The sequence below is a fragment of the Papilio machaon genome, chromosome 1, assembly GCF_912999745.1.
Source record: "Papilio machaon chromosome 1, ilPapMach1.1, whole genome shotgun sequence".
In the NCBI taxonomy this organism is placed as follows: Eukaryota; Metazoa; Arthropoda; class Insecta; order Lepidoptera; family Papilionidae; genus Papilio; species Papilio machaon.
Genome location: NC_059986.1, coordinates 5,186,701 through 5,210,179, shown reverse-complemented (window position 1 = coordinate 5,210,179; position 23,479 = coordinate 5,186,701). Strand labels below are relative to the sequence as shown.

General features: G+C 32.1%; 2 protein-coding genes across 3 annotated transcripts; one reads left to right on the top strand and one right to left on the bottom strand.

Annotated features, from left to right (window-relative positions):
* LOC106710664 (trissin receptor) lies at window positions 1-22,148 on the bottom strand. 2 transcript variants are annotated; one of them, XM_045686720.1, is made up of 7 exons: window positions 21,972-22,148; window positions 4,795-5,056; window positions 4,088-4,232; window positions 3,733-3,892; window positions 2,616-2,813; window positions 1,163-1,249; window positions 1-667 (listed from the first exon to the last, which is right to left on the bottom strand). In XM_045686720.1, the coding sequence occupies exons 2-7, from the start codon at window positions 5,006-5,008 to the stop codon at window positions 176-178; spliced, it is 1,296 nt and encodes a 431-aa protein (XP_045542676.1). In that variant the 5' UTR covers window positions 5,009-5,056; window positions 21,972-22,148; the 3' UTR covers window positions 1-175. The 2 variants fall into 2 exon arrangements, with proteins under 2 accessions (XP_045542676.1, XP_045542682.1); XM_045686726.1 differs by having other exon boundaries at window positions 4,795-5,053.
* LOC123721392 lies at window positions 16,440-17,021 on the top strand. The gene has a single exon (XM_045680023.1). The coding sequence runs from the start codon at window positions 16,440-16,442 to the stop codon at window positions 17,019-17,021; it is 582 nt and encodes a 193-aa protein (XP_045535979.1).
* Window positions 22,149-23,479: the final 1,331 nt, after the last annotated feature.

Genomic DNA, 23,479 nt, shown 5'->3' with positions numbered 1-23,479 from the left:
TTATAAAAATTCACATCAAGTAACTCACACTACATAACACTCAATCGTACAGGTCCTTTTTGGACACCACAGAGGTGCACACACCACTACTGTCGGTCACTTCGTCAGTGCTCTCCGTTAATCAGGAAATGTCTATATTTTCCACTTTATAGAGGAACCTCCTCCGACGCATTTCTCATGAGTCCGCATTCGGCGCTACTGTGACCGTGCTGCAGTTAGCACGGGTCGACCTAGTGGAACTGCGCCTTAGCCCAGTTCCACCGACACGATTTAGCAAAATCAAATTGTCACTTTTCCTTTTACCATTAAACTTACAAAAGAGTAACTCCCTCATACCTTTTCTGAAGTTCTTAGATAGAAATGCGTAGAGCAAGGGATTGATTCCTGAGTTAAAGTATGTGATCAGAAATGTCAATGGGGTGAGAAGTGCGCTGAAATCGCTGGTGCCTTGGTAGCCACTGGACCAGTACTGCCACATCTTGCGGGCGTGGAAGGGCAGGTTGCAGACGGCAAATGTGAGGACAACCACTATCAGCATTCTGACAACACCGCGGCGCGCGCGCAGTACGTTCCGTGATAGATGACTCAAATGGTAACAGTTACGACCTTCTTGGTTTTGTGAAGTCTTCTTAGAACTTCCGCCTTTATTTGTAGCTGATACGTTCTTCTGTTATAAAAAATTTAATTACAGAAATATTTCATTAATATAATATATCAAGGTACAATTACGAGAAGCTTCAATAGTCTTGTAATTGTTGTATTTTAATTAAAAGTTAAATACTATTACATTTACTGAAATTACTTTCATTAATTTATGTGTAAAAGTAAATTAATATTCGTATTTTCGTTTAACATGATCAAAAATTCAATTAAAGGAGTGCTCGAAAACTTATACTGTCGAACAAAGTAATTTTGTTACATTAAAACTAATCAAGTAATTATAAGGTATATCTAAAATCGAAGTTTCTACAATACATCTTTGAAAGATAAATTTATACTTTACATTTCTACAAAATATATATAGCTCTTATTATCAGGATTGATATCTGCTTTTGTAACAAAGGACAATAAAAGTTTGTAACCATGTTGGACGTAGCCACGAAACATGTTTAAGCCATAGATAGAATTCATCTTTATTAATATATGTATATTTGTATAGTACCTGAGCGCCGCAGCACTGCGTGTGTCCCATCTGTTGCAGGCCATGCGAACTCTGCCACAAGCCCACTGCGATCCTCGTATATAAAACCTACAACAATCATCCAAAAATAAAATTTCAAATAAACTTTTTATTCTACATGGAATTCAATATTCAAGTGTATTTACTTATAAACGAAATTAAATAAATTTTTATAGAGATTATCTGATGATCTCAGCTATTTATCGTAAATAAAATCAAATGTAAAAGGAGCACACTTTATTACAGTGCCAATCCTACTTAATCTTTTAATAAAACTATACTATTTTATTGTTTAAGTGTGGAAATTTTCAAATCTTTTAAATTTTGAACAGTACAAAAACGGTAAGGCTTCATTAAATGTGTTATACCAAAAGTTCATTATGGAAACAAGGCAACAGAATTATAAATAGTAAATATCCGAGTACATATGTACATATTATGTAGCGTCTATTTGATGAAGCGTAGCGTATTAAATAACCGTTCTTTTTGCAGAATCATTTAATGACATGACGACAGATAAATCTGGCATAGTGAAATAATAAAAATGTTTGAATTGTTCCCTTATTCATTTCTGGGAAACTTTATTAATATAGCGTTTTTTATTAGAACTTTGGATCTATGGAATTATTTATCTACAATTTTTCCCTAGGATCTTTATATTTCGTTTTATTAATGAAAATAAAAGTAAATTTAATATTCTTTAGACTGTGGAAACTTCGTCGCTTCGATCACTTATCTTACTAATATTATAAATGCGAATGATTAGACAGACCGATGGATGGATGGATGTTTGTTTGTTTAAAGGTGTCTCCAGAACGCTTGCATGGATCTCGATGAAATTGGCCACAGAGGTACAGTATAGTCTGGAAGAACACATAGGCTACTATTAAGTTTTTATTTTTAATTCCGCGTCGACAGAGTCTTGGGCGACAACTAATATCAAAATAATTTATAACATCAGCTATGGAACATATACCAATTTAAAAACTATAGATAATGCTTCTTGTAAAGGGCAATAAAAACGATATTCCGCTGTTAAAATTTATCTATTGACTATCTGCACAATATCAGGATAATATCAAGTGGCTATAAAGGCAGGCAGAGTACATTTCTATTTAAAAAATGTTTTTATGAGTACAAAAATAACGTTGCGGAAAAAACTGCTGAGTCGGGACCATCTTTTTCTTGATTGGTCTGATGATGCAAGAAGCTGATTGAAAATGGTATTGAGAAACGATGATAATTAAGTAAGAATATCGCATGTGGTAGTTTAAGTTTGAAAAATAAAATGTCGATGTTATTACTTAACGTAGATTACAACCATCAAATCAATAACTACTGGATATACATCTCAGCAGTGACACAAACTGGTGATGATGACGATGATACAGTGGATAAACAATTTAAGGAAGATTATAAGAAATTCACTACTTACTGTCATAATGCACAATGGAATCACGTACAGTAACACAAAGTTGACCATATCGAAGATCTCTGAGTTGTACTTCATGCGGTGTTGTATACAAATGGTCTCAGTGTGGCCATCACCCAGGTTGTTCGTTATTGTCTCCACCCAAATGAATTTAGGAGCGCTATACGCTGCACTGGTTATCCATACACCTAGTATCACCAGCTGCAATCATGTCGTAATAATCATAGTAATGTGATTATAGCATTTTGTTAAATTTAATTACAATGAAGCTATTATAAGAAAATGTAACGTAGACTATAGTTCAAATATGAATTATTTTGTTTAAATTAAAGGTTCTAACAACGAATTAACTTGTTTAGTCATAATGCTATAGGCTAGACAAATAAGTAGGCTTTGATTGATAAACTGTTAAGTGCGCTAACATTGCTTTTTTAACTAGAAAATTAACGTTACGTTTATAACTAGGGTCATTAAGTAACAAAACTTTTCCTTGTCAAGAACATGAGAACCTTGAATTCGATGCTGCCGACAATTTCGTAATTACATCACTTAAATGGTTGTCTAGATCATTGTTATTTGGGAACCTTTTACGATAGGCCGAGTACTATCGTTGTAATAGACGTTAATTGCTATCAATATTAAAAGGCCTTTATATTCCAAGTTATTGTAATTTCATGGCTGTTTCAATGATTGGCTTAATTGTTATTGTAGGTTGTAGATATAAAATAAAATAGATTATAGACGGCATACTCGTATTTGTTACGTCCACTTTAACTATTTTTTCTATCAACTGAAATTTTAAAACACTATAAATATTTGTTGGGACAAAAATATTTGTAGAGCACTAAATAACTTGTACTTTATATAGACTTGTACAGTCTTAAAGCATTTTCTCAATGAACGTAATTTTATTTTGTAATGTATTTATTGCCAAATAAGAATTTTATGTTTCCTATCGTTGTATCGTGATACTTAATATAAAAAATAATTAATTAAAACTTTTACCTTAATTAATTTCATGGTATTCTGCGTTCTAATTAATTTTAAGAACTAAATCAGCGTCGTTATTAATTCGGAAAATATTTCGTTACAGGTAAATTAATTTAATAATCTTTCTTACCCTTAACCTAGTTGAGGTTAGAATTTGCTTGCAAGTAATTGGATGAATGATAGCGAAATATCTCTCCGTGCAGATTACGACGAGGATGAATATAGACGCAGTGTAACTCAGAGAGTGCACGAATTGGTACATCTTGCATAAAAAATCTCCAAAAACCCAGCTGAAAACAAAACCTGATGAAATTTTCAAAAATAAAACTTCCAATTTTAATAATCGAATGTTTTAAATAATAATTATAAACGGGGTTTCTTATCAATACATGAAAAATAACAGAGAATAGGAAGCTAGGTATATTACAAAATGAATGCCAAAACGAATTTCAAACAACTTATTCTATTCAAGTATTTTAACTTACCTTGGTATTAAGTATATAGTCAAATTTTGAAAGACGCAGAAAACCCCAACGCACAGATCTGCTACAGCCAGATTCGCCAAGAAGAAGTTTGTTATTGACCTCAAACGTCTTGACAAAGTCACGACAAGAATAACAAGTAGGTTCCCTGCAAATGATATCTAATTCAATTTATACCTAAACTCTGTCATAATTAAATTCCTTTGGCATGAACGTTTATTTATTTTGTATGTTGTGTTTTATTTAAATCTTTAACAAACAAAAACGTCTTACTAATGCAAATGTGACAAAGTTAATCTTAAAAGGCAACAAAGCTGGCTGAAGTATTGAATAAATTTCTTAAAAAGCTACAAAAGTAAGAAGTTAAAATAAATATTACGTCGTACGAATATTATACATGCTGTTATATAAAATAAAAAACAATAAAACTCTATGGTCAACAGATTCACTTTTGAATCAACTTTCAAATACAATTTTTGATAGCAACAATAATCACAAGAAGTAATGACAATTGCACTTTGAGAGGGCTTTATCGTAGTAAATATTATTAGTAGTCGAAACTATAACTAGAAGCTACGAAAGACACTACACACACAAATGAAATTCAGTAAAGTGGTAAGATGAAATTAATTTTCTTAATTTCAACACAAATTGCTATTTTTAACATAAAATATGAAATGATACAACTTCCATGATAAAGATTTTCTTACCGAAAAAACAGCAGCAAAACACAATAGTATATAGAGTAATAAATATCGCTCTAACATCGGTTCTATCAAAAATGTATTCATCTTCAATAAACACATCGGCATCATCGTCTATCGTTGAATTTCGGAATTCCTCTTTGAGATTGAAGTCCTTTGTCGAGTTTTCAATCGGCCAGGCATTGACCACCCTCGAGGTTACGAAGTTTATACTATTCATAGTTACACTTCAACGGTTCAAATGCCTTAATAACACCTCCTCCATCTCCTGCAAATATAATTCCAATATATAAATATATTCAGTATACAATTTTAAAATTAATGGCTAAAACACAATCGAATAATTACATCCCTGAACGGTTAAACTTTAACCGAACAATGGCTAATATTACTGTAGTAGTAGACGGGACTAGTCTCTTGATTTCATCTATCGCGAAGTGTATTTTACGATATGCAACATTTTTTTTGTACAGTTATTAAACTTACTAACATTTTGTTCATAGATTAGAATGTTCTACTCACTACTATATTAAATCTTTTTCTTCTTATATTGTTTTTTAATGGGTGTTCATGTTTTAATTAAGAAAACGTTCTAACAGACGCATTAATCGGTGGTTCTCGTTAAAGCAACGTTAAAAATGTATACGAGTTCGTTTATAGGTTAGCCACTTTTCTAATTGTCATTTTGATCAACAAATCGCAAATGGAATGAATGTCCTTGATGCATACATTATGTTTTTTATTGATTCACATTTTGGCTTTCCCTAAAAGTGATTGGCTTGTAATATAACGATAGCTGTATTTTATCTGATAGCTGAACCCAGATAGAGCATACGAACTGTGTGAGACAATTAAATACGTGATAATAAATTGTAGATTTGTTTTGCGTTTGCGTCACGGTGACGTCATTCATTCGGTAAAACAAAACCACTCTTTTTTTAAACCGACACGACTTTAGTCTAAGATATAGTACGAGGTAGACAGTATTAAGCCCTGAGATAATAGGTCTGATGATCTTTTATGATATAATATTAGTTTATCTCCCGAAAGCCGCTACGGTTTCAGGTTTAGACTATAGACTTATGCACAATTAGCGGTCTCACGCGACTTCATCAGTGTAGATTTAAAAAAAGTAGCCTATGTTACTACCGCACACATGATCTTCGGTCCAGCCGTACCGCAGATTATAATTTCAATACAATAAATAAAACAAGTGCTTCTATGTGCTCCAAAAGGGCTCAAAGTTGTAATACTCGTATATCAAATAATTATTTGTCATTAATTAACTCACAATCAGGAAATGAAATACAGCCATCAACTCATAATTATTACAGAAAACAAATTGCATACAATAAAACCCTTTAATATGTTTGCACGAATGTAGGTATATTCCGTAAGCTAATGACACAAAGGGTTCTGAATGTTGAGACTAACAAATTAATTTAATGATTTTAGCACAAATCGAACTAACCTATTTAATATTGAATAGGTACTGCATTTAAATAATAAGGCGTATATATCTCTATATTGAACCTATTTCTAGACAATATATCACAATGAATGTCTATTCCGTAATAAAACAATGAAACGTCCTACATCGCGTAACATGTCATGCAAAGTACGTATTCCATTTACTAGAAAACAAGTTTACTTCGCAATAACACTGAATATAACAGAAGTCATTTAACGTTACACTAATTAAATAAATTTCTCTAATTAGGAAATAATATTCTTAAAAAAACTCGTTTTTGCAAATCTAATATATAAAATTTTCGTGTCACAGTTTTCGTTCCCGTACTCCTCCGAAACGGCTTGACCGATTCTCATGAAATTTTGTGAGCATATTCAGTAGGTCTGAGAATCGGCCAACATCTATTTTTCATACCCCCCCCCCCATTTTTTAACTGCGCGCGGACGGAGTCGCGGGCGACAGCTAGTATATTTATGGAATTTCAAGTTCAGTAGTTTCGAAGCCTATTGAATGCAAATAAAAAAAAAAATTATAATTTTATAAAAAGATTTGATTTTTTGTGTTTTTGTTCAATGTACTAAGCAATACATCTGTATTAAGATTAAGCGATATACAGATGTATTGCTTAGTACATTGAAACTTTATTTTTTGTAGTACGCTTACACTGGATGCATTAAATCATTTCTTCAAAATTTGTTTAGTTTTCAGAAAAAAAAATGTGGTCGATTCAAACTGAATGTATGTATTTGCTACAAAATTGTTTGACTACTTTAAATTACTTTTAATTACTTACATGTAAAAATAACATCGTATTATCATCGATGGTTAATGTTTCACACAATTTTGCGGTATCGCATTGAATAATTATATTTCATCAATTTTAATTTCTATTTACATTTATACATACTATATTTGTATAAAAATCAGGATTACAAATGTTAAATAATATTTTAATATATTATTATTGATGTACTATGTAATGATGACGTAAGTAAATATATTTCAAATATATAATAAGAATAGTTCCAATTTGACTTTGCAAAGGTATAGTAAGGTATAGTGGATATGTAAAGGTACTGCTTGAAATTGTTATAATACTGCACAGTTCACATGTGACACGACAAAATGAAATTGTATTTGTGAAGTTCAACATAGTGGTAATAAGAATTCTTTTGACGCGATGAAATTCTTTTATAAGCTAGATTTTGAAAAGAACTAGACATGAAAAGAATACATTCGACTGATGATAGAATAAAAGAAATTGTATTTTATTAAAAACTAGCTTTTACCCGCGACTCCGTCCGCGCGGAATAAAAATAAAATAAAAAACGGGGTAAAAATTATCCTATGTCCGTTTCCTGGTTCTAAGCTACCTGTCCACCAATTTTCAGTCAAATTGATTTAGCCGTTCTTGACTTATAAATAGTGTAACTAACACGACTTTCTTTTATATATATAGATTCTTTTATATATAAGATTGCTGCACTGAATGGCCGTTCCACGATAATATCCTTTAGCCAAAACCACTGGAAGACTGAAGTGTCATTTAATTAATATTACTGGAATATCTCAAGTGTCATAATCTCTTATCAGTCTTTTTGATTTTTAATTAGATTAGAATTATTATATTATAAAATAAATAACTTTAATATAGGAACCAGATTCTAGCTTGTTACTAATATTATAAATGCGAAAGTTTAGATGGATGGATGGATGAATGTTTAGACTCAATGGATATTGATGAAATTTGGCACAGATGTAGGACATAATCTGGAAGAATACATAAGCTACTTATTAAGTTTTGGAACGAAGTTCCTTATCGCGCGTTGTGAAAGGGGGCTAGACGGAAAAAATTCTTACGAAAAGTTGTCACGACACTTTTTGCTATAGTAAGTATGTTAACGACGAATGAGGGCTACTTCACCATGGCAACGACGTGACAATATATAACGAAAATTCATAGAAATAAAATGTACTTCTTGTGAAGACTTAAGTTTTTTATTCATAGAATAAACATTGGTTCCTTCACTAATTAATCGAAAGGAACTTCGCTCCATCCGGGTGTACCTTGACACCTCTCAAGTTTTTTTTTAAAATTCGAATGACAGAGTCGCGGGCGACAGCTAGTAAAGATATATATGTGAATTAATTAAAAATATCTACATTATTGTGTGCCGCTGGTAACCTTAATATTACACAGAAAATATAATGCGTGCTTAAAGTAAATCAATTTTGATAAGCATAAATAATTTCGTTCCTGCCACATACGAAACGTTACAAAGGAAATTGCTCATAAAACTAATGCCAACTGTGTTCAGCATTTCATAAAGAACTGAGGCCCTTGACTACTTTTATTTTTATTACAATTACCGGCTTCTTTTTGACACTTCTTTCTGAAATCTAACTTCTTTCATTAATTGAAAAAAGGGTACCGAAAATAGTAAATCGTTTCTAATTAATTCCTTTCATACCAATAAAAATATTACTATTAATAATGCAATGTATGTATACACATTTCATAATTATTTAATAGTAATAATACAGTAGATACATGTTATATTTTCTCCAAATAATTTATTTCAGATAGCGTTGTTGATTGAGCGAAAAACTGGCCGAGGGAAAGCTTTAACTATCTATAAGTACACTAGCTGTCGCCCGTGACTCCGTCCGCACGCAGTTAAAAAAAATGAAAAATAGATGTTGGCCGATTCTCAGACCTACTGAATATGTTCACAAAATTTCATGAGAATCGGTCAAGCCGTTTCGGAGGAGTATGGCAACGAAAACTGTGACACGAGAATTTTATATATTAGATATTATATTTGAATAAATTTGCTTAAAACTTTTATTCCGTATCTATAAGACATCGAAAATCCATCATTCTGAATGCCGGCGTTACTTCAGTCAGTTATTGCTCTCCTCTCTCACTCTTGATTTATAGACGGCATTTAACTTTTGATTGCTTTCTTGTTGCTTTCAATTTATCCCAAACGATGTAAAGTGCAATATATCAAATGGATATTTGACTTAAATGTGATATTTTACAAATGTAGGTCTTAAAGACATTTATTAACATCCTTTTAGATAGTCTTTAAATCAAATTTTAAATTTATTAACAAAAAAAACAACAAAATATGAGTTAAAAAGGAAAAGCTGTAATTAACGACAAGCAAGCACCTATATATAGAATAACAAACTATGTAATCTTCTAATTTGGTTGATGAAACTTAAACAATTTAAAATTTTAGATATTTTACAATAACAGAACTTTTAATAACAACACGAGACATAATTGAGAGCCAAAAAGTCAAAAAATCATTATTCAGGTATTTATTGCAAGTCATATACGTCAACGTATACGTTGGTATGAAAAAAGCATGACGATTATCCTCAATTGATGGATGTAAGTGTTAAAACATATGTAAACATCAAAACAGTTAATTCTCAAATATATGAACATTATTTATAACACGTCTAATTACATTAAACAGCTATCCGTTACCGGAACAATATTTCAACGTAATATTTAAAAGAAGCAAACATCCGCTTTTCGGAACTCATCAAGCCAGTCTATTAAAAAAGAACATCTACACGTTGCAATACACAACGACTTTGAACGAAAATAAAACTATAATTTCAAATATTTTCCTTACGCCGCCCAGCGTCCGAAACTCGTGAATACTGAACAAACTAAAACAAATTCCTCAACAATTCTAACTCACGACGTTTATATGACTCCGGAAATAGAATGTTCCTAAGAAAAGGTTACGATAAAACGTTAAATATTATTATAGTTAATCTTCTTAAGCTAAAAAGTTTTGTTAAAACAGCAAGCTTTTACTTTAAAATTGTAATTTGGCAAAACGGTAACTTATAATTCAACCAAACTTAATTATACGACTTTATGAATATTAATGTTATACAGTGAGTAGAACAAAAATATGAACAGATATTACTATTATTAAGTATTCTTTGGAAGGCGTTTAAGGCCTACGTGCAGCAGTGGACGAACCCAGGTAGATTATGACAATGATGGTGAAGATTCTTTTGAAAAAAATAAAATCACAAAGAATATAAATTTTTATGCATGAAGCTGTGGACAACTTAAACTTATTTAAAAGACTAAAAAAATATCAACCGATCTTAACTACTTCTAGCGATAGTCTTTGTAGTTGTAGCATCAAAGAAATTCTCCACTGCTTGAATGCGATTACCAAACGTAGGCCTATTATAAAAAAAAGATATGTTGGTAGTCAGAAAAAAAATACTGTAACCATTACGTTTTAGCCATTGACGAGCGCACAGCGAATAATCACCCAGATGAAAAACAAACCGATTTGATGGGCAACGAAAATAACTCGGCGCCTAAATTGTACAAACCATTAATTTGTAATGTACACTGGTTCAGTCGCTTAGAGATAATCTGCGAACGAACTCAGCGCTGCCACCCGCGCTGACCGTCATCCGATCCTCATACACATTATTCTAATGACAGTTTATTACAAATGCTCAAGATCCTTTACCAAGTGAAAAGGAAATGAATGTCTCGGAGAAGATCTATTTACATAATAAGTATATTTCCTCCCTTTCACTCTCATTATACTGGTAACATATTTGATGTTATTGCGTTCATTTTGATATCATTCAATAATGTCTACATAGCTTCAGTAATACAAAGAAGCAGAGTTTGTTTGCGGTAATCGCAAGAATTACTTATCTAATAGATTAATTACTCAAGACTTATGTAACACTTAATATGCAATTTAACACAATTTTTTTTTTGAAAAAAATGAAACCATGAGCCACCATTATATATAGGTAATTATATTCATAATACTGAGTTAACTTAAAAAAAAATGAAATACATCATTCGAAATATTTATTTATTTTATTTTTTATTTTTATATGCAATATTACTGGCAGATTTAAAAGATCGAAAGATACGACTTAGTTTTTTATAATTTCTAATTAAAGAAAACGCATGTTTCATTTTAGTTTACAATGCTCGTCGCTGGCCTAATTGCTTTTTATTGTTTTCAACGTTGGTAGATAAAAGCTAGTGATATCTGACAACAACGACTATTGTATACTCGTAACTAAGGACAAGTATAAAATGAGGTATATATAAACATCTCACTTTTACAAAAATGTCACCTCAATTACGAAGAATTTTATTGAAATTTACATAACTAGCTGTCGCCCGCGACACCGTCCGCGCGAAATTAAAAAAAACTTAATAAGTAGCCTACGTGTTCGTCCAGACTATGTTCTACATCTGTGCCAAATTTCATCAAGATCCGTTGAGCCGTTCCGGAGATACCTTCAAACAAACATCCATCCATTATCAATCCATCCAAAAATTCACATTTATACTATTGTAAGAAATAAGATTAGTATTTTCGGTGTGATGTATCTGACCATTTTTTTTTTTTGTGAAAACGTGAAAACGGACTTACATCAGATGTCAAAGATTGCTGCCGAGTGAAAATAGTATTAACGTCATGTCCATTAAATGAAGTCCACATCTAAAGATACAGACTTATTTAATTGTTTAATAAATATTTTATAATTCTCTTTATTTTGGGTGTTATCGATCTATTAATTGTTCGTGATTTAAATACATATTAGACCGCTTTAGAAGACGAAAATAAAGGAAAGGGTGATGATAATCATGATTAGTTTACCGGAGCAAAGCTAACGAATGGTGTTTGGTATACATAACAAAATATTTTTGAATGTTTACGATTACACAAATACTTCTTTTCTTCTAAAACTGAGTCCGTACTTATCACGTGAGACTTTTACCACCAAGAGAATAGCGTCTTTTTGTACCATTACTAGCATTTTAGAAAAAAGAATTCGAAACTAGTCACCGTGTCGGGAAGTCCGCATACTCGTCCCATCAACATGACAACAAACACTTGGCAGCCGGACAAATGTACCATTAACACGCAGATGGCTTGTGTATATGGTTACTGATGTAGCCGCTCCGGATGTTAACTGAGCAATAATCTGATAAACCATTGCCCTACATACTGCCTTGTGTTTAAAAAAATAGTCAAAATTTTATAAGTAATTTGGATATTTTTAGTTTTTTTTTAGATTTACAATAACGTATTTGCAAATGTTTCATTAATTATTCACAAACTTTTCATAGTTATTTATCAATTATTGAATCTAAAGAAGAAATTAAATATAAATGTAAATAAAACTTTAAATACCATAAACTAACATATCGATTACTAAATATGTTAGTTTGTGGTTAGGTAAGAGGCGTACCTACGTGGTACTTCGAAATTTCTCCCAGAGCTCGTAAATATAGCAATTTATAGACACCTATTTGCTCAGACTGGGTACGGCGAATACTGTTTCATATGGAAATAGAAGGTTGAACTGTAAAAGTCAAATCAACAAATTGAATACTAATGTTTTGCTATATATTTATTGATGAAGTCGAACCTGGATAAAAGAAAGTCCAAAGGACCGCGATATTCTTCTCGCTTATCCAGGTTCGACTGTATGGGTTAGGTTTGTCAGGTTCGCCAGGTCCTCTATGAGTTAAAATTTTACAATATGCCTAGTCCGATTAGTTATATGATGACATACTTAATAAATTCTTAAGTAAACAAAATATGTACATGTATTGTTATACTAGTCGTGTTCGCTAATTAAATTCCTTAACTCATTTATAATTCGTAAACAATTCACAAGTAATCGACGCATCGCACAAATAGAACAATTTACGAAAATCAAACATAAACCATACAAATGAATGAGCGAGTAAAACAAATAATCACAAAAATATAGGAACTATTCCAATGATATTTATGAACAACGAAACGCAGGCGGCCGGGGGAAAATGGTATGCTTGCTATTTTTGATGTCTAAGACATAGCCAGATAAAAATTTTCAGAAATAAATTCCATTGAACGATAAGAAAAAAATTATAGCTTGAAATTATTTAACAGCAGGCATAGTCACGTGTTTCCTTTGAAATGTAAACTACATTGTTATTATGATGGAAGCTGCGTGCTGGCCTAATGACATGATATTCAAGCTACGAGTACAACGTGGTGTGAAGCAAAGTAATAGTTATGTTAATTAAAATGTAACAAAGTAGAATATACAAACATGTATTATGTTTAAGACATGTTTGCCTAATTAAAATCAATCATGTTTAAATATAGACCAACTGAATTTGAGACATGTTCTAATTATTATCGACAAATGGACTGTACATTTTTAAATTTTAACGTTATATTTTACTAATATTATAAATCTTAATGTTTAGAATTTAGATGGATGGATGTTTGTTAGAAGGTACATATCTCCAGGAATATGTAGAGCATATCCTGGAAGAAAACACAGGCGACTAATTTTTTTATCAATTCCGCTCAGATGGAGTCGCGGGCGACAGCTAGTTTTATACATTTTGAGTAATGTCAATATTTTTTTGTATATATAATGGCGAAACAATGTACAAAGTTGGTAATTTTATTATGGCTCACTATGAGCATAAACCGATGAAGACATTTTTTTATTATAAACACTCCACTTGCAGCGATAATTGCATATTTGTTATTTGCTTAGTCAGGCATTACAAGTGCATTTAATTTGCATTTATATTGACGGAAGTCACAAGGAATGTCACAACCCAAGCTTGAACTTCACCTTGTGCTGTATATTAATTACTTTACGAATAAGTTGTGGAAATAAAGAAAAAAACGAAGTTAATTATTACTTTAATATAAAAAATGTCCTACAAATTAATAAAAAGGAAGAATTACTTAACGTTACTCGAAGAACTTAATTGATGTTATTTTCAATGTTCAATGTTGTTTAGCTTCAATTGAGTGTTTGAAATTTTTTTTTTCTTTGATAAGTGGAAAGATCATCTATAAATTTTATAGCAAAACAATTTTCATTTTTTTATTTTTCGCAATTATTAAAAAGTTATATGAAAATAAAAATTAATTTTTCAATCCAGTACCGAAGACGCGCCGAGAACTCCCGAACAAATCAGAGCGCGTGTGACGTCATAATGTTAGTTTTTACTCGTATTAGTATACGGAAATGTTTTTGTCAACTTGACAGCTGACGTATAACGCTGCACTATTATGAAAAACATTATGACGTCACAAGTATGGTGGCCAATCGTGGTGCGTTCACATTCACGTGACTTTATTTTAAATTTTATTAATTTTTAATCGCTTGTAATTAATTGAAAAAAAATATTTTTTCGTTTTTGAAGTTACATATCGATAAAATTAATAATTAAGTTTTCAAATATATAAAAAAAATATATATTTTTTTTCAAACTCCCAATTGCTAATGACATGTATTGTACTCATTCATTCGTAATAAGTGTGAAATACAATTAAATAAAATAGGTATATTTTGTTTAATTTATTTACATGTCCATTCCGTTCGACTTCACGACTTTCAAAGGGATTCCTAGGGTCATTGTTTCTTCACGTTTCGATAACTCGACAATAATTCGTTGTTAATAAAAATACCAACCGGCACCGAATCTATATAATAGATCGGTCCAATGGAAAAATAATCGCATTGGGAAGATGAACGCCTACTTACAAAATTAAATTTTCATAGTGCAAGCGAAAAGTTTCATTTGTAATAAAAGAAATATCATATAATGTCAAGTCCATGTTAAAAGACGTTTAATACAATTTAATGAATTCACATATATACGTTTTACGTTGTTAAGTAATTTTAAATAAGCACAAAAGACACCACTCTGCATAACATACAGCGAGTTCGGAGGTTGGCAATTACATTATAATGGCCATGTTTTCCGAGAAACAATTAAGCAATAAGATTAATTCTGTTTATTACTGTAATGTAAAACATTTTGTTTTACATCTGCGCTGTAATTGTTAAAATGAAATTTACGAACATATCATCTGATCTGAAAATATAATGATGTAATTATTCTATACATATAATATATGTTTATTCAACGTTTGTTGTGTAAGTAATTATGAAAAAAGAGATTAAAAGAACAAGTGTTAGTAGTTTGTCATATTACAACAAAAAGGTTTTAAATTGTTTCTGTAATTAAATTATTCAAACATATTCGGTGTCGTCACCGACTAGTTTCGAGCCCTTCGGTATTATTTCTGCCAGATGGTGACAAAAAACAGTTGCGGCCACTGAATTCGACACCTCCAAAAATATATGGACTGCCAAAAATCCATAAACCTAACTGGACTGCGTCCCATCGTGAGTCAAATAGACTCACCTACTTACAAAAGCTCACGTCACATGGCAAGTATATTACAGACGGTGACCGGCAGAACAACGAGCTTTGTAAGAGACTCAAATCATTTCATTCAATCGTTGAAGGACGTCAAAATCCAAAACGACGAGATAATGGTAAGTTTCGAAGTGGCGTTTACAAATGTACCAGTAGCGGAAACTATAAATATTATAAGACAACGCCTTATATCACACAACATACCTACAGATTACATGAGTTTAATAGAGTTCTGTCTTACGAGTGGCTATTTCCGTTCGCGAGGGGATTTTTACCTTCAGATGGATGGAGTGGCGATGGGCTCGCCAATAGCACCAGATGCGGCTAATATATTTATGGAATACTTCGAGGAGGAGGCGTTGAAGCATGCACCTTTTAAACCCAGATACTGGTGGAGATACGTAGACGACGTGTTCGCTATAGTTCCCAGACTGGCCGTCAGTCAACTACTAAACCATTTGAACGAAGTACATCCAAAAATCCATTTTACTGCGGAGGAAGAAAATGAAGGAACTCTCCCATTTTTGGACGTACTAGTGAAGCGGGAACCTAGTGGTAATCTAGTATATACCGTGTATAGAAAGCCTACACACACGGATCGGTACTTGAGGGCGGACTCTCATTACCATCCATCCCAGCTATCTTCAGTGCCGCGCACGTCATACGTTATAAATCGCGCAATACGGTTATGCGACACCAATTCCTGCAGGCTGAATTGACGCACGTACGGCACGTATTAGAGTGCAATGGATACAACTGGCGACAGAGTTACCGAACACGACCAGCAAACCACGGCCTCAGGTTGCAGAGCGGGTCCCGGTCTATTTACCATTTATGCGAGGGGTTACGGACAAAACTGGACACCCGTTACGCTGTAGATTCAGCATCAGAAGAATTTTCCCCCCCATGACACAGATCAAACAACTTCTGCGATCTCCAAAGGACCGAGATCCCCTAGATAGTCCTGGTGTCTACGAGATCCCGTGCGACTGTGGTAAAAGTTACGTCGGCGAAACGGGGCGCGATATAAAGTCGAGACTCTTTGAAAATATCCGCAGTATGCGTAAATTAGACGGCAACACCTCGGCGGTTGCGGATCACGCCCTTAACTCCGGAACCTCGCATTATATTAGGTTCGACAAAGTTAAAGTGCTGGCCCGTGAGAGAAACTTCTTGTCTTGGAAGCTTCGGGAGGCTATTGAAATAGGTCGTCGACCTATTTTCAACAGAGACAAGGGGTGGGCTCTGCCGCGTACATGGGAACCCGTCTTAATGAACGCGGCGCGACACAACATCAACAGTGCTAAAGACGATATTGTGGACATAATCAGTACATTTTGTGCCCACGGAAACTTTAATAACAACACCAATGATGCTTTGGTATCAACCTCGTCAACGACGCCGGCGCACCCCGCGCCCCCCGCCCCCTCAAGACGCGCCCTAAGAGCGCAGGCGCGCAGTGAGCGACGAGCCGCGTCCGCGAAATAATACCAGTCCCACTCACCCTGATGAAGGGAACCCGAAGGGCTCGAAACTCGTCGGTGACGACACCGGATATATATACGTGAGTGTTTTAGCCGTTTCTATATAAGTTAATGTTTTTATAATTGTTGTCAGATAATATACTCAAACCTAGCCTGAATTACAGGTAATTAGGATAGATAGGATAATGCAGATCGATTGACTAGACACAACGGTGAATTTATTCGAAGATAGAAAATACGTCAGATAAACGGACGTATGAAATTCGAAAAGCAAATGGTTGTAATCGATCTTAGAACATGTAGATTACAAATCTAGTGCTTAACCAATGCGACACCGAGGCATTCAAATAAAATAACAATAAATTATCATGTTTACCTGAAAAAAAAAACATGAAATATCGATTAATTTGTACTGAAAAAGATCACAATTTCACGCACTCATAGATCAAAAGTACGAAGTTAATCTTTGCAAATTGCAAAGAAAGCTTAGGAAATTTCCATCAATACTGTTCTTTTTTACCTACATTAGGAAGTATAGTTTAGCTAAATAAATTGTTAAACAAACTCTCAACTTTTTGCTATGTGTAATCTGTTAGAGGCTAAGCATATCATCATGATTGTAAGCACGTTCAACTTATCTCATTTCTTATGTTACTAACTTTTGCTCGCGACTGCGTCCGCGCGGAATTAAAAAAAAACTTTTTATGTCAGGTCCGGGTAACGGTATGAAAAGCTACCTCCCTATCAATTTTCAGATGAATCGTTTCAGCCGTTCTTGAGTTATAAAATGTTGTACCAACACGACTTCGTTTTATATATATAATATAAATTTCGCCTAATATTTATTAGTCTATGTGATTGTATTTCTATATTACGAAAATAAAGTATTATTAAATAGAAAACTTTTCTCTGAAAATCAAATAAATGTCGTCGTATAATCAAATAAATCGTAAAACTTCACACTTGTCGTAGTTTCAATGAAGCATTAAATCGTATTTTTATGGAATTGGCAGGAAAGTCAGTCAACATTATGGCGGTGGACAACCCACGCTTTCCGTCGAAACGTCGCAATATAGTTTCACTATGAATAATTACATCTGTAAAAAAACATTTTTAGGGATGACAGAGTATAACTGATAAATTGAATAAAAAAGGTAAGACAGTGTATGTTCAGTTATGTACTACAATCTATCATCATCATCTCGTTAGTCTTTTCCCTCTCACGTGGGGTCGGCGCACAAGCTGTCGCCCGCGGAATTAAAAAAACACAATTCGTAGAATATGTGTTTTTCCATCTATGCCGAATGTCAGCGAGATCCGTCGAGCCATTCTGGAGCAACATTGTATAAAACATCCATCTATCTAAACATTCGTATTTATAATATTAGTAAGATTAATATTACATTTAAAACCAAATAATTCTTTATATCTTAATACTTTAAAATTATTTCTAAAAATACACTAACAATAAATAACAATAAACAAGAGTAATTAAGCATTTTAAGTAGAACTAAAATCAATTATGATAATAAATAAAAAAGCAATATTTGTGTTTATCCCTTATTCGTTCCTAAACCGATAGAGAATTGATAAAATTTTGAAAGAGTATTCATTGGACGTCTGGGAGATTTCGTATCCTGAACAATCTTTTTATTTACGTGCTCGAAGGAATCTGAGATTTATGTTACATTTGTTCAAGTATATTTTAACAGTCATAAAATAATTATCGTTCTACTCAGAAGTATACAGAACCAGTCAATTTATGTACTAACTTATTACTGCTGAAGGTAGCAACTGTTACTTTCCCTCTTATGCTGCAATCCTTAAACCAAACTCATATAAAACTTTATAAGCTGACGTTATTACTAAAGTTAACCAAAGCCTGCCGTTTGGTGGCCATTTCATTACATATTAAAAGGTTCTACAGATGAACTAAACTGCAAAATATGATTTTAAGGTTTAAGTTTAAAATAATCACGTACACTTGGGATTTAAATTAATATTTAAAAAAATAGTAATATTTGAAAAAAAAACTGCCTGTACCCCTCCCTATGAGTTCTGGGAAGAAAAGGTATATGGAATTGAATAACCTCACATTAGTCCTTCAAGCCGGCTGTTTAGGCTACAACAGGGTAATACACCTACTGTAATAATAGAGTTGCGCGAATAGCACAAATATAAAAAAAAAGTTAAGATAAAACAGATAGTACCTATTTACCAAAAATTTAAAAGTTCCTATCACAATCATCCTTTATATCTCAAATTCAATTTAAACCGGCTATCAGGTTCCTGACAAGAATTATCTAGTCAATATTGTCTGATAGTTTTCATTAAGCTCAATGTTCTATCGGGTTTACCTTAGAGAATTACCTTTTGTTGGGTACGCCGTACCTTTCTATTGCGATGACATGATTTCTTAAAAAGGTTTATTCTCTTAAGAAAGTATCGACTGCTGCTTACGTTATTTTTACATTCAAAATTTATCTAATTTAAATTATATAAATATTATTATGGATGAGAAAGTTTAGATGGAGGGATGGATATTTAAACAATATATAGGCTACTTAAAAAGTTTTTTTTTAATTCAGCGCGGACGGAGTCGCGGGCAAAAGCTAGTAAGTAAATAAAATAAACAACAATTTATCCGAATGTGATTACACATTTATGTTTGTTTTTACATATTCTTTGACATTGACACTAATAAGGTGAAATTATTCCGATTTTGAGGATGTTTATGGGTCACTTAACATAACCGTGGGCTTCGACTGCCAAAACAGCTACACGCAAGTATATTGTCAACACTATTTATTTTATTACAACAGAAGTAAGAATATCTTTTTGTACAGGTGGTTCAACAGTGGAAACCGACGATTACCTTGTTTGTTTGTTACCATTTTCATGTTTGTCTCTCTACCTTGAATAAATATTAAGACACAACTATGATGTATACAATAATATTTATATTAGTCCACTAAACGTTTCATGTAATAATATAAGTATTGCCAAAGATATCACGATACCACGAATCTTTTATAAGTCAAACTTTATTTTGTTAGTAAAAAATGTTGAACTTCAACGTTCATTAAAAACTTTTTAAGAACTAAACAAGAAAGAACGCTATAGAAAAAATCTGCACATTCAGACATCTGTATATCCTTAAAGACCATGGTAATATAAATTCCTCTCTTTCGTATCTTACTATTATTGACTTGGTAACATTTTACGTTTTGAATTTGAGATGACTAATGTATACAAAATAATAGATACACGGTTACTTTTAGATGTTAACGGTGTGCTGGCGAAATAATATCGTAACTTTCCGTATTATGGCCGCCAATGATGGAGCAAATACCTGCTATATTATTTTCCCTGAAAATCGCTCTTAAATTTTTATTGTTTATATGACCAAGATAATAGATTTATTTCAAACAAGATGCTCACATCTGGCGTTGTGAAGTCAAAATTAAGTATTGCAAATTAATACCAAACATATAGTCAACATTGCTTCTAAATGCTAGAAACAGCTTACCTGTTTTTTGTTAAATGTTTAGCAATGCAGACTTTAATCTTTTATATAAAGTTTTAACATTGAACATACTTAAGATCTAGATTTCCCGTATATTTCCATAATTTCTACTTGCCTACTTTTAAATTAAAACAGTAAGATTGTATGAGAGACTGTATGATTGTATGAGCGTCGGTGGCTCAGGTGGCTAAGCTCTTGACTTGTAATCTGCAAGTCCTGGGTTCGAATCGACTTTCGATTTATATATGTACATTTATCCGACGTTCTTACGGTGAAAAAAAACATCGTGGTATACAACCTGCATATATCTACGAAGAAATTCAATGATATGTGTGAAGTAAACCAACCCGGGCCAGCGTGGTTGAATATAGCCTAGTCACCCCTAACTTTGGGTAGGGTCCGAGCCCCTCAGTAGGAACGTATAGTAAGCTGATGATGAAGATTGTATGGAGTCAATTGCGTTTTTATCTAAAGGCTGATTGTCGAATTGTAAATATTAAGTTTTTATCACCATAAATCTTTTTTTTGTTTTTTTTTTTTTGATGTCACAAAATTTCGTTTTATCACAAACATTTTTATATCCCGTAGAAGTCGTAAAAAATTTTAAAATGTTCAATAATTTCGTTTTTTTTAATTTCAGTTTTGTTAGATGATAAGTACCTAGTTTGATTAGGGAAAGGAAAATAGAAATATTACATGTCTATGTTCAAAACCAATTTGAAGATACTTGCTCATATACTTGTAATTTTTTGTTTAATAAAATGAAGTATTAGTAGTATATTAAAGGTTTTCGAGATCTTTTAACATCCAGAGCAGCTATATCCAGCAATGAGCCTGATTCTGGGTTCGTCTAGATAAAGTCACGCTACATACTCTTATCTAGAATTTTAACGGTTTTCGGTTTACCAACAATGGATACAGCAAGAGTTCGTATATATAAAATACTTACATCTTTTTCATATGTTTTTAATTTGAGAAATTTTAGGTAAAACTGGTAGAAACTGAAACTGTCTAAATGACAAACTTGAAGATATCCCACTAGATTTTAGATTTTAAACTTTTTTGTCTTCGTCTTTCATGATCAATATAAGGTGGGAAACATTACTAATTAATTAACTAAATGAAAATAACTGTTTTTAAATTTGATATAAAAGAAGAAGCAATATGTAAATGTAATACTTAATTAAAATCATTAACATTTTATTATTATATAACTTTAAGATCGGATGAAAAAAACAAATAATAATTTATGTTATTGAGGCTTCCTTTTACAACTTACAACATTTTACTCAAATTCAAATATATGTTTGCACAGAATATTCTTGTGTAATTAAATAAAAAGTAAAAATAAAACATTTTTATGCGAAAAACATGTAAATAAAAGCCCACAATAAAAATTTAAATAATTAAAACATTTTTTAACCTTACCTCACCAAATTTATATTAGATCTAATAAAAAACCACTTAATCCACCAAAAAATCCATTATTTTTCCACACAATAATAGATAAATTAAAACAAACTTTAGCATGGAACGATTTATTTTATAAGAAAAACACTCGCAAGGACTTTGAAAGAAACGACGTCGGCGGCGACCGTTTGCCAGTCTGACTACACTAATACTGAAGTATGAAAGCGCAGCCTTTCAGGGGTGTACCCAAACCCAGTTACATGAATGTACGGTGTTTAATGTACGCATTCAACCACAGGGAAACAGTAAATAGCCTTATTTATAGTCTTAGAAAATACCAGTGAAATTAAAGTAGTACTTAGTTTAAAAAGTTCTATAAAATATTATCTTAAACTTTTCATTTGTTTAAGTAAAGAATAAAATAAGTTGGTGATTCAGGTCGTATAAAAATAAAAATAAAACAACGTTTTTTTTATATTTCATAGCTGTAGCTTTAATATTTTAGTTTTGTCTTTAGTTTTATTGTTCACTAATTTGGTGCAGAAACAACTGAAGTAAGAACTATATTTTTTTTCAAATCTTATGCGCCGTAAAGTATAATAAATACACCTGACAAATACGAAAGCATATTACATTCTATATGAATATATAGGATGTATTATTCTTTGTAATTTATCATCAATCTGAATTTTCATGCACTTAACTAGAGTCAGGAAACATATATTGTAATATATATAAAGTGGCTTTCAAATGGAAGCATACGCATCTATCATTGTCTCGCGTTAATCTGCCCAAAGTACTTTGCGATCGACATGCTTGACATTGCTGACAGGAAACATTTGCTAAACACGAACCTTCGAGGATTTCTTTTACTCCGTGTTAATTAAAATTATAACTGGTTATAACTGAAAGCATTCAGATAAAATAGATTGCATGCTCAGTAACATTCCATTAATGAAATCGCTACCAGTTTCCTTTATTTAAGTTATCCATACTAATTTTAGGTAGTTCAATAGTTTTATTTAACCAATAAAGCTGTTTTAACACGAGAAATACGCTACTTTTTTATTTGTCTACCTTCCTATCGCATAAACACCTATCATCACAATATATATAATATTAACCATACGGCAATATAAAATTAAAATAAGTATTTCGACGTTTTTTGCATATTTCATTAAATTTCTACTGATTTCTAAAATAATTGATTCTTACGTTATAACGTTATAAAACTGAATTAATCTTATTTATAAAGCAGGAATTTTTGAAGAACGCTTAATTACCTTAAAACTCAAATAGAAGAGGAAAAATTTTTCCCAAAAGGTTTAATAAACAGGATATTATTAGACTTCGATATAAAATTTCAACGTAATCTTTTTAATAAGAACAAGTATGTACATTAAATAACACCATTATCAATGTAACAGGTAAATATTTGAGATTTACTTCACCGACATCTTGCGTTACCTAGCTTTATTGATAAACGACCCAGAATACGTAGACCAGAATAGACAATTTATAATACG